This window comes from Engraulis encrasicolus, chromosome 20, assembly GCF_034702125.1.
Source record: "Engraulis encrasicolus isolate BLACKSEA-1 chromosome 20, IST_EnEncr_1.0, whole genome shotgun sequence".
Classification (NCBI taxonomy): Eukaryota; Metazoa; Chordata; class Actinopteri; order Clupeiformes; family Engraulidae; genus Engraulis; species Engraulis encrasicolus.
In genome coordinates, this window is record NC_085876.1 from 8,542,847 (window position 1) to 8,554,603 (window position 11,757).

The window sequence follows — 11,757 nt, forward strand, 5'->3', positions numbered from 1 at the left end:
TATTTGAAGTAGGGCTGTATTTAAGATTTTTTTTGTATACCCCGGCCTACAATACCAGCCCCAGATTAGACTGAAGGCCAGACTTCATTTTTCCATAGGTTTTGTTTTGGAGAGACATTGCATCCCCTTGTGGTAGCAAATGAAAAGACCAGTTGCAGACACCGGAAGTGATGTACAGCCAAGTTCTCCACCAATGAGCTGTGCTGCGCTGAATTTCGAATCGTCGAAGTGGTTTTCCTATCGTCAGCTAACTAACAAACAAGAGGGAGGCAACGGGGGTGAGAAATGATTTTCTGTGTATTTGTCCATCTATACAGTAATCTGACGAAACGGTTAGTGTGGTATTAGTGTAGAGCAGTTTTTGAATCCTTTGTGAAAAACACCACCTCATTTGGCAAGTCACCAGAGTCAACCAGGGAACGCCTTGACATTCGGGGTCACCTGGGCTAACGTTTGCTAATTCCTTCATTTATGATTGCGTATATTCACTAAAACAAATCACACCGGTTGGGTTTGATTCATAACCGTACCTTCACACAATCAATTCCAGTATTACATCGACATAGTTCGATGCTTTATAAGACACAGCCTCAGTACTAAGATGTTAGCATAATGTTGTTGAAATCTCTTGGTGGTTTCCAGGTGTAGTACAGGCTGGCTAGCCAACAGCTCTGAATAACGGAAAGGTTGACTACGTGACCACAAAAAAAGTGATTTTAAGTTGTTGGTTTCCAGCGAAAATCCCGTTATGATCAACATGAGAGAAACGATTGATTTACTTTGCTAGAACGTCGGCCTTTGCTTGCAACCAATGATACAGTTGCAACTGTGGGAGACTGAAGTGTTTACAATCACAACAGCTGTTAGCTACTTTGTAACCCTCTGATGGTGTCAGTTGTTCCGTTTCACAAAGCTGCTGCTGCAATATGTTGCAAATCAGATTCAGACACACAGTTGATGGTCACTAATTGAGGAAAAGGGCGAACGGACCACCGAAAGTATAATGTCTTTCAGAGACAGATTGTCGTCAACGTTGTACCTTTGTTGTTGTTTACAGCTGGTGCCACACAACCATGCCACGAGAACGGGGGGCACAGCCCCAGAAAAAGTCTTTCCAGCAGAGTCTGGATGACATTAAAGAGAAGATGAAGGAGAAAAGAAACAAACGACTAGCAAGCGCCTGCGCCGCCAATAGAGGGAAGAAAATGATCACAACAACCGGTGAGATACCTCTCTCTCAACAGTTTGATCACATTAATCATTCCCATGACCACAAGACGATTGCTGTTCAGTGACAATCTGTGCCAATGCCCATATTCCAAGTGGAGAAGGCCTTGCGGAGCCGGTCAGACTCTACTATCAGCAGTGCGAGATCGATCTTGTTGAAAAATGAAATGCACTGGATGGAAATACATCTTGTGACATTGCAGACACTTATTGAAACAATACTAATGCAAACGTGTGCCACAATGAAAGGTAAAGTTGTTCTAATTATATATTACTGTGTAAATGAAATGTGTGTTTTTTGTCCTACAGGTCAAATGAAGCCATTTGTTTTGAAGACCGTCCAAGTGAACAACAAAGCCCTGGCTCTGGCACTGCAGGCGGAAAGGGAAAGAGTGCGGCAGGCGCAGGCGGTCATCCTCCAGCTGAAAAGAGAGAGGCAGGCCCTGTACTTCCACCTGTTGCTATTGAAACGAACCAAGCCATCAGAAGACACCCGGCCACAGGTCTGTTAAAAAGCTAGCCAAGTGGTGTTTAATTTATTGCAAGTTGAGTAAAAGTGGTAGCTTGTTGGTCGTTAACAATATAGCTAGCGTTACCAGAGTACTGAAATTGCATTTCACGAGACACCAAAATGTGCATGAGCAAAATGTGTTATTTAGTGTGTGTGTTTGCATTTGTTTTGTGTGGGGTTTTTTTTGTAAACGCTGGGTTTCATGTTTTTGCTTCAGAGTTCCACCCCTGAAGTGCGCCGGCTGGATTCTTCAGCATCTCCCAGGTTGGCACATACTGCACATTTCTTTACATGCATGGGTTCAAAGAAGACATGGGAGATTTTTTGGGTGGAGAGGAATACCTGTATATGTCAACACATTTTTGACAAAATTACACTTGTACACCCATTTCTTAAGACAAAACCTTGTATATAAGCTTGTGTGTGCGCGTGTGTGTGCGTGTGTGTGCGTGCGTGCGTGCGTGGCTATCACTCACTTTGTTTCCAAATGTTTGTCCCATTCTTTTGTTTTTGGTGTGTGGCAGGTCTTCTTTGCAGTCTGAGAAAAACCCTAAATGTGACCTCGGTCAGGATGAGCCGGTCACCCCTCCACGTGCTGCAGTCAAGAAAGGTGAGGGAAAATGTTGCTGCTGGTCATCTGGAAAACCTTGTGTCTCAATATTATATCCCCATCCTATTGTAATGAGTCTGATTGTGTATACAGTATTTTGGCTGAGTAACATCAGATGTACCTCAGTGCATGGTTGACTCAATCTGTGTTTCCCACAGATCGAGTAGCATTTTGTGGTGCTCCGTATCCTGCATGAAAACATTGGCTCAGCACATGTCTTATGTGTGCACCTCCATTAACATGTATGGCTTTTGGGGGAAGGGGGGAAGTATTTTGGATAATCTGTGCAATAGGTAGCCTAGGCTACTGTGCTGGCACCTGTCAGGTAACCACGCAGAAGTGAGCATAGAAAGGAAGACAGCCTCTGTGTCTCTTTTAGTGAAGACTGTTCATGGAAATTATGTGAAATGTGTTGTATTTAAATGTGGAAAACAAAAGCCTCAGCTTTTTCCAACTAAATAAAAACAGGATTTACAGTAAGTTTCCTATGTGAAACAAAATGTAGTCTTCAAAACTATTTTCCCCTAAAATAATGAGCCTGGAAAGAGGGATCGTCTTATATTCAGGGTCGTGTTATATTCGGTCCAATACGGTAGGTACAGTTTCTGACTCTCCGAGTCTCTTTCTAACTTCTCTTTTTTTTGCCCCCTCCGCCCCTACATTGTTGTTTGAAAATCCATCAACAGAGGTACCTTCAACAGCTGGTGTAAGGCAACGGCAGCGCAAAACAAAAGGTCGCCGATCTGGTTTTATCGACCCTGCAGATTTGCCACACGCCACCACAGACAATACAGACCGTCACAGCACCACAGACTTTGAGGTGGCCGCAAAGCAAGAAGAGTTAAAGCCAGACACTGAACTCAACAACCACAATGGCATGCCTGCTGACGCATGTCCAACAGAGCCAAACGCTGCACAGGCCCAGCCCCAGTTCACCCCAGAGCCCCCCAAAAAGAGACGGCGAGCCCCCAAACAGGCAGCTCCGAAACAGACACCACAGCCGCCCTCCTCCTCCTCGTCCACATCTGCCTCCTCCTCCAGCCAGGTGGATCAACCCCAGACCCAGCCTCCGGACCCTCTCAAGCAGGGAAGGCTGCTGCAGACCGCCCCGGCCTCCCGTCGGGTAGTGGCCGCCCCGCTGAAGAAGCCCTGGGAGAACAGCAGGCCCCGGGCTCGCTCGAAGAGCCGCGATCGCGCCAGCAGTCGAGACCGAGCTCAAGCCCCACCACCGTCGGCGAAGCAGCAAGGCCTCAACACCAGCTCCTCCATCCTCAACGACACCTTCGACTTTGACTTTGAGGAGGCGGTGCACGTGACTCCCTTCCGAGCCGGTGGCAAGGCAGAGGGACGCGCGGCGGACACTACTCAGGGCAACCCCTCGTCTCAGGACGGCCAATCTCCACCTGTGGAGAACGCTCTGAAGAGAAGCAGCCCTCCGTCTGACTCCGATGATGAAGATTGTTATAAGGATGATGAGAAGGACGACAGCTGGCACGCTCCCGGCCAACGGGGCCGCAAGAAGGAGAGACGGGGTCGTAGCCCGCCCAGACGGGCACGCTCCAAGAGGAACGCGTCTAAGCAGAGGAATGGAGAGCGGCTTCGTCTGTCTGATGTCAAGCCGGAACACCAGACAGGTACGCACATGCTAAAATGTAAATCTCAGGAAGATCATTTTGTCCATTTTCAAGAGAAAACGTTTAGCCACCCTAAGTGCAAGTCAAACTCGCATAAGAAACGAACACCTATATACCAAATTTATCAAGGAAGACTTGTTTTTATGATTTTTAAAATAGTGGTTGTATGATTGTCAATTTCCAGTAATTCCATTGGCCCTTGTTTAGGCGAAAAGAAAGCACGGGTCAGTATTTCTGATGATCTGTTAAACTTCAGTTAGTTTTCATTGCGTCTGCCTACACGAGAGTCACCGTTTTAATGCCTTTTTTAAAATGCCTTTTAATGACTCATTTAAGCATTGGCTGATTGGTGAGGGTAATGAATGAACTTGAACATCCTAACTTGTGTCTCTTTATTTAATGTGTTAGTTGCAGAGCAGGACGTTAGCGGGACTGAAGGAGCCTTCATCACAGAGGCAGAGGAGTTGCCTTGTGAGGAAGACTGCTCTCCCACACGGCCCACTGACCTGGAGTTGGAGCTGGAGCTGCAGCCTCAGCCCTCCCCAATCGCATCACTACCTCCCAACTCCCCCATGTTTGGGTACTCCCAGCAGCTGGATCTGTTGGATCACAGCAAAGCCACCCATATGGGTATGTGTAGCCTAATGGGGACGATGGGGATGGACCATTTAGTTAATTTCCTTTCCTTCTTTTTAAAATATATTTTATTTTATGTGATTTTTGTGCCCTTTATTGAGAATAGAACGATAAAGATTATGATGGAAAGAGACTGCGAGAGGAAGATGGTATAGCGGTGGAAATAGTCCTAGGCCCCCATGAGCATGCAAGCCCATTTGTGGAAGTGTGCCTTCACACACAGCACAGCAACCCTATAACATTAATTTTCCGTTTAATGACCTGAAATCAATACACAGTCGTCATGAGATTCACCTTTTTGAAACTTTAAAATGTACAGACAGCAAATGTGCGCTTGTATTTTTGCCTCTTGTCACTTTTTTTTAAAGCCTTTGACTAGTTGGTTGTTTCACCAGTTCTGACCACAAATCTTGCATGTTTTTTAAACTGTAATTAATCAGATTGTCCTTTAATTTGAGCGTTTGTATCAACTGAATGTGCCCACAGTGGAAGATGAAGGCATTGAGAACGCAGCGCCAGTTTCTTCCGACATGGACGAGCACCTGGGGTGGATAGAGGACCCCTTGTGCGGCCTGAGCAGCCGAAGCAAGTCTTTGGGTCTAAAGCGAGAGAAACCCACTGTCAAGTACAGGAGATATGCAGGTATGAACACTACACTACAGTATATCTGGTTTTCATTTCCCATTACCTGGTCACTCGCCCAGGTTTGAAGGAGTTGGTTCGATTAGCAAAATGTATCCGTCTCCGTCCCCCCGCCCTGCCCCGCATCTTAAAGTAATATTTCTAAAAATTATTGGTGTAACAGGCTCAGAGGTCGCTTAACATGCTGTTTATTTGTTCAACACTTTGGGAAATCATTGTAATATGCCCTTAAAACAGGGGAGGGGGAACGTTTTTCATTTGAGGGGCCACTTCAAATTCCTTCGAGGGCCGTACTATGAACATAAACCAGGATTTCTTCCTGCACTTTAGGACTATATTGAAGACAGTTACCTTAAAAACAGACCCCACCTTATCTAGGTCCCCTGAATATAGCATAATTGCAATGTAAATGTAATTTCTAAGATTCCTTTACAAAATATGTCATATTTCATGTGAAGATGCATAACATTGAAATTATATCGGGGGCCGGATAAAATGGCCTCAAGGGCGACAAACGGCCATCGAGACATAGGTTCCCCACCCTTGCCTTAAAACCACTAATACTGTTTTCAGGCCAACCAGAATGATGCTAGTGCCTGCACCAGTTGCGTTTAATACTAAAATGTTCATCTGCGAACCACTCACGTTCATACCGGGCTCTGACGTCCACATTGTCGTCACGGCTTGCGGAGGAAAACCAAGTATTTTTCGGTTCGCATTGCAAACCAACTTTCTGCTTCGCGAACGCTGAAAGATCTGCGGCGTGAACTAGGGGTCGACCGATACGGGTTTTTAAATGGCCGATGCGATACCGTTTTTTTTTTTCATCACCCTTGGCCGATACCCGATTTCCGATACCCGATATTTGAGGCCGATATGGTTAAAAAAAGTTTAAAAAATGACAAATATTGCAGGTCTCAAGTTAAAAATAAACATTTATTTAACGATATCAAATTGAGGTAGAACGTGTAACATTTAAACACCCACTCTAACAGTCAAGTAATGTCTAAAAATCAAGTAATACAAAAATAAAGTGTCTTGGTGCTTTTAAAAAACCTGAATAACATAAAATAATAATAAATATTGCGTATCGGCCAAAACCACACATGTATCAGCCAATATCGATACACTTAAAAACGCAAATTTCGACCGATATATCGGTCTGTCCTTAGCGTGAACACAGTGGCCGGTTCGCCATTAGGTGCGGTAACAGGAACTGGCACAGTTCTCAGTCGGCCTGAATGCGGCATGTGTAGTAAAGTCTTGTGGTGTTCATCGTGGTGTGTCCAGTCTACTAGCAAGGGTGTTTCTGACTGTAGCGCCCCCTCCTCTGTTTCTCCCCCCGTACAGGTGGTATCGTGGTACGATCGGCCGTTGGCGTTGGCCTGAGTGACCTGACCAATCTCTCTCCGGCCACCCGGCGTGCCATCCCCTCCCTCCACAACCCCTCCACGTCTCAACCCTCCCCTGCCCCCCGCCGACGCAGATGCACGGTCGCTGTTGACTACAAGGAACCCACCATAAACTCGTAAGCTTCTTTTTTAAGCTATTGCTTTTTTCTCATAATGTTTTCTGTGATTATTATTAAGATTTTGTATGGCTGGTTCCATATCTGATTCAGTACATGCTGATTTTTGTTCTCAATCAGACTGAATATTTCCTTTTTATTTGGGATTGACTTAAAAATCGAGATGTGAACTCAAACATTTTCCAATCAATAGTCAGCTGTTCTGATTTAATGATTTCTAGAAACACGACAGTTCTGCACTCTTGTTGCACCTTCTCTGTTCCATAATTTCTTTGCTCTTCTCTTCCTAATCATACATTCATGTCCTCTGAAAGCCAGGTTGGAAATTCATAAATCAAAGCCAGGTTGCATTAAATTATAAAGTGCACTGATGTATTTTTTTCTTCAAATGTAATAGCAATATGTCACTCTCTCGCTCTTTCTGTCTCCCCACAGGAAGCTCAGGCGTGGTGACAAGTTCACAGACACAGAGTTCCTGCGCTCGCCCATATTTAAGCAGAAGTCTCGACGTTCGTCCATCAAGTCAACGTCGCACCTGGGAAAATATAACGAGTCGTTTGTTGGATGCCACTGATATCTTCTTTGTGAATATTTACTTGTCTGCCTCTTTGCTCTCTGTCAGATTTTGTCTGTCACTTTTAAAAGCTGTAGATGAATTTTATTTTGAATATATTTTTTAACTTGTATCAAACACGTAGATTGAAAGTGATTATTAAAGTTTTTTTGGAAACTTTATTGTCCTTTTTGTTTGAATTCATCAAAGGACATGTGCTGAAAGTGTAAATCTGAGGTGTACTTTACTGGCTGAAACTGGAATTGGCATGCATACAAAACATTTTGGCCGAAAGCACAATTATATGAGCCATCTGTCAGCCAAACTTCATAAAGTTGTGTGTGTGTGTCTGTCTGTCTGTCTGTCTGTCTGTCAGTGGGTAGTGGGTAGGGATGAAATTTGATCCACAGTGGCACTAATTAATTATTACCACACATCTCATCTAAATATCTGAGTCACTCTGGAGGCACAACATGTGATGTGACCTGGCAAAATGTGTCGAGGAGTGACCCTACTGTAGCTGTACGATGTGATCTGGGCTGCCCGAGTGTCTTGATGATGCCAGAGGTCTTCATCAGGCGGGTCAAGACATCCAGGGGGTTGCAAAATATTTGGATGATAAGACTTCATTTTTTTTTTGTTTTTTAATGTGGAGAGTATATCTGGAAAAAAGATTATATGTGCCTCAAAGGCATGAAGAGGGTTGTATTGAATGTACAACATTGCAATAGCTATGCGAGCGTGTACGACGTGTGTATGGCTCACTTTCATACAGGCTAAGCCACAATTTTATTATAGGCGTCCCTGCTCCAAGTCATCTCCATGGATTTGGGGAGTCTGGCATGAAAATCGCTGGCGACCTCTTGGTAATTGGTAATTGGTAATTGGTAATTGGTAATTGCCACATAAAATGCAAGATAACTGGCGTATATACACAAGACACTTAATAACATTCAAGATGTACTATATTTTCTATTCAGATACAAGGGGTTAATCCAGTCTTTGTAGTTTTTGAAACTTTGAAGTTACTGATTACAGAAATTGCCCTAACAAGATTTACTAAAAAAAAATTTTTATCATAATGGGTGTGCGCGTGTGGTAATAAACATTCTCACACAACCCAACCGTGTTTCGCACTTGCGGCATACATCAAATATTTTTTTGTGCAGTTACTACAATACAACATTCCCAGGGCTCTGTATTTAGATCTGGAGGTTCGACAATAGAGGGCGCACTTGCACTTGCGGACTGCAGGAGTTCAAAACTGCGCACGCTCATTTTAACGGCGGAACCCCTATGTGCGCGGAGCGGAAGTGGGTTCTTTCTTTCTGATCTCGGACTGCAGACATGGTAGGCGATTCACGACTCTCGGCAAAGATTATGTACTTTTATTCACACTGTTTGTTTATATTGTAGTTCTATACACCACATACCTAAACAAGATAACTTTGTATCTCGGAAAAATTAAAGTTGTTGTCAAATGAAGCGAAAATTCACCAGTTAATAGGGTTTGCTTTTTCTGGAAGTAGCTGACGAACCGCAGGTTATGGCTCCACGAAACGTGGTCCCGTAGCCTGTTAGCCCTCCAGTTAGCTCGTTAGCTTGTTGAGCTCTCATCAAAACTGACCCTTGAAAACCTGTTCAAATACACCCAGCACGCTTAGAGGAAATATAATGCTTGTTGACAAATGTAATCTGACGTGGTGTTGCACATTTAAATGAGCGCTTGTAGCATTAGCAACGTAGCCGCCTGGGCGGACATTGAGTGAAGGGGAACATGCTTTTAAGCCTGCTGGTATTTTTAATCTGTAATATGCCTATGTCTCTTGTCTGGTATGTATAATTTGCGGCATTTGTAACATGGCGCTAGTTACATGTCCATGTAGTACCATTGTTGGAGGTGATTATTGATGGAACTCAATAGCAGGCTGTTGACACTTGGCAAGGCAACTTTATTTACATGGGCCATTTCATATCGCAAGTTAACCCAACCTGCTCTATATGACGGGACATGTAAACTCTTGGAGTAATCTCAGATTGTCAGCATTACTCTTACTCCAGCTTTTCAGAACGGAATGTCACATACAGTGTTTGTATGGACTAGAACTAGTGTCAGACTGCAGTGTTTGTATGGACTAGTGCAGTGTTTCCCAACCTTTCTTGTCTTGTGTACCCCCAAATCCTTTCTGGTATGCCATGAGTACTCCCTAACTCAATGTGTCAATGTAGTTAAGCTCCATACATCTGTGGAAATTACTTTCTTCCAAGTAACCCCTGGGGTGTGCTTACACATACTCCTGATTGGGAAACACTGAACTAGTGTACACACCAACACACACATTCATTCTAACGTTGGACTGACACTTGTTTTATTTTGTCTTGTAGGTGTTCAAGCGCTTTGTAGAGATCGGCCGCGTCGCCTACGTTGCCTTCGGGCCTTATGAGGGAAAACTGGTGGCAATCGTAGATGTCATTGACCAGAACAGGGTAAGTGGAGCGATTTCATCATAGTTACTCCTACATAGGGAATCTAAACAAGTGCCAAGAGATTAGGCAGATACAAGGATGACTGCTCCAGTGTCTGAAATTTTGTGTATGGGGTGGATAACTTCTATTTGTTTCATATCTCATTATTCCATGTCTGTACGACAGGCCCTTGTCGATGGTCCATGCACTGGCGTAAAGAGGCAGTCCATGCCATTCAAGTGCATGCAGCTCACAGACTACGTCATCAAAGTCCCACACAGGTGAGTGTGCTGAGCAGAGGTAGAGCATCCCTCCATTTTTTGAATGGAGGGATGCTAAAAGTGTGCTGTGTGTACTGGTTTAGGGCAAATCTTTATTCTATTTTTCCCATGTAATATTTTTACATACAAGTTCAACAAGCAAGTATCAAGTCTCCAGTCAATGGTGTACAAGTCCGAGACAAATCATTCCTAATACTGCCAAGTCCTTTATGGTTGCAGGGGCAGCCGTGACCTGACGGTTAGGGAGTTGGTCTTTCAATCTGGGGGTTGTAGGTTCGAATCCCACCTGACCTCTCCCTACACCTGCATCCATGGCTGAAGTGCCCTTGAGCAAGGCACCTAACCCCACATTGCTCCAGGGACTGTAACCAATACCCTGAGAAATAGTAAATGAAAGTCGCTCTGGATATAAGCGATTTCAGTCATTACATTACATTTAAGCTGACCAAGTCGCACGTCCACATCGCTGGTTGTAAGTAGTAGGTTGTTGTCCCAACTTTGAGACTTGAATGGTTATGTGAGCTAGTAAGTTGTGAAGGAGTGTAGAGCATGTGCATCTGCTGGCTGGTCATTTGATTGATGTGTAATGGTTTTCCTATTTCTGCATTCCAGCGCTCGCCAGAAGTACGTCAGGCGTGCCTGGGAAAAGGCAGAGGTTGACAAGAAGTGGGCTGAGTCAAGCTGGGCCAAGAAGATTGAAGCCAGACAAAAGGTATTGTGTAGTTCGGTGGTTTAAGATGGATTAAATACAATTTTGGATTCTCTCAATTATCTCTTGTCATATCATTGAATAAAATGGCATGGGTGTTTGAGTTATTGGATTCTAGGATTCAGAGCTACTATCTGTACGTCATATCGGTTATGATTTCAGGAGTTCTCTCATTGGAAAACATCACCACTCCTCAAGCATGCTGTGAATTAAGTTCAAGTTTATTATAGCCAAAATCAATAGTATAACACAGTTGCTAGGAATGTCTTGATTTGCTCACAAATGTAACAACACATAGCTAAGACAAACCACATGTTATGCACAAGTAGAGTGCAGTACAGTTAAGCGACTAAAATATTTTATAGGAGATCTTGAACCATTACTGTTAAGTTTTTCTTTTCAGGTGCGTATCTAGTAAGAGTAACTTAGGTAAATTAAAACTAAATATTTTTGTTTTGTTTTTTTCCCCAACAGAGGGCCAAGATGTCCGACTTTGACCGCTTCAAGGTTATGAAGGCCAAGAAGATGGTATGTACTATGCGGACACTGCTGATATCTTTTTTGAACCGCAGTTTCACTACACTCTGATACTCGTATCCACATTCTTGCTGACTCCCATATTGTAATGTTTCATACAAATGTGTGATGTTAATCTTGCTGTCCATCTTCCATACACATGATTCTATATATTTTCCTGTGTTTTTTGCCTTAGCCAGTCACACCCCATAGTGTGTTGCATTGGCCCAGACTTGTATTCAAAGCGACTGAGGAAAAGGGATGTGATCAGTAGCATACCATGTGCGGGAATACTGATCATATCTGATGTACATATCTATGTTTTATTTCTGTTTACAGAGGAACAAGATCATCAAGGTGGAAGTCAGGAAGCTTCAGAAGGCTGCCTCTAAGGCTGCTGCCGCTAAGTGAGCATTTATAACAATAAAAAAATTGTTAAAACGA

General features: G+C 43.8%; 2 protein-coding genes across 2 annotated transcripts; both read left to right on the forward strand.

Moving 5' to 3' along the window:
• The first annotated feature begins 203 nt into the window (after nt 1–203).
• On the forward strand, nt 204–7,523 carry sgo1 (shugoshin 1). The gene is made up of 10 exons (XM_063184737.1): nt 204–278; nt 1,058–1,221; nt 1,537–1,730; nt 1,956–2,002; nt 2,263–2,348; nt 3,035–3,982; nt 4,391–4,612; nt 5,105–5,260; nt 6,611–6,788; nt 7,224–7,523. Exons 2-10 carry the CDS (start codon nt 1,074–1,076, stop codon nt 7,360–7,362), a joined length of 2,118 nt encoding a protein of 705 aa, XP_063040807.1. The 5' UTR covers nt 204–278; nt 1,058–1,073; the 3' UTR covers nt 7,363–7,523.
• Nucleotides 7,524–8,576: 1,053 nt separating this feature from the next.
• Nucleotides 8,577–11,757, forward strand: rpl14 (ribosomal protein L14). The gene is made up of 6 exons (XM_063185339.1): nt 8,577–8,691; nt 9,727–9,828; nt 9,994–10,088; nt 10,701–10,800; nt 11,272–11,325; nt 11,653–11,757. The coding sequence occupies exons 1-6, from the start codon at nt 8,689–8,691 to the stop codon at nt 11,722–11,724; spliced, it is 426 nt and encodes a 141-aa protein (XP_063041409.1). The 5' UTR covers nt 8,577–8,688; the 3' UTR covers nt 11,725–11,757.

Bases quoted from the DNA above. Each gene is read 5' to 3' on its own strand.
- sgo1 (XM_063184737.1), top strand. From the start codon at position 1,074: ATGCCACGAGAACGGGGGGCACAGCCCCAGAAAAAGTCTTTCCAGCAG. The intron at 1,731-1,955 runs GTCTGTTAAAAA...TTTTTGCTTCAG, and splicing joins CAGAAGACACCCGGCCACAG to AGTTCCACCCCTGAAGTGCG. The intron at 4,613-5,104 runs GTATGTGTAGCC...ATGTGCCCACAG, and splicing joins CAGCAAAGCCACCCATATGG to TGGAAGATGAAGGCATTGAG.
- rpl14 (XM_063185339.1), top strand. The intron at 10,801-11,271 runs GTATTGTGTAGT...TTTCCCCAACAG, and splicing joins AGATTGAAGCCAGACAAAAG to AGGGCCAAGATGTCCGACTT. The intron at 11,326-11,652 runs GTATGTACTATG...TTCTGTTTACAG, and splicing joins TTATGAAGGCCAAGAAGATG to AGGAACAAGATCATCAAGGT.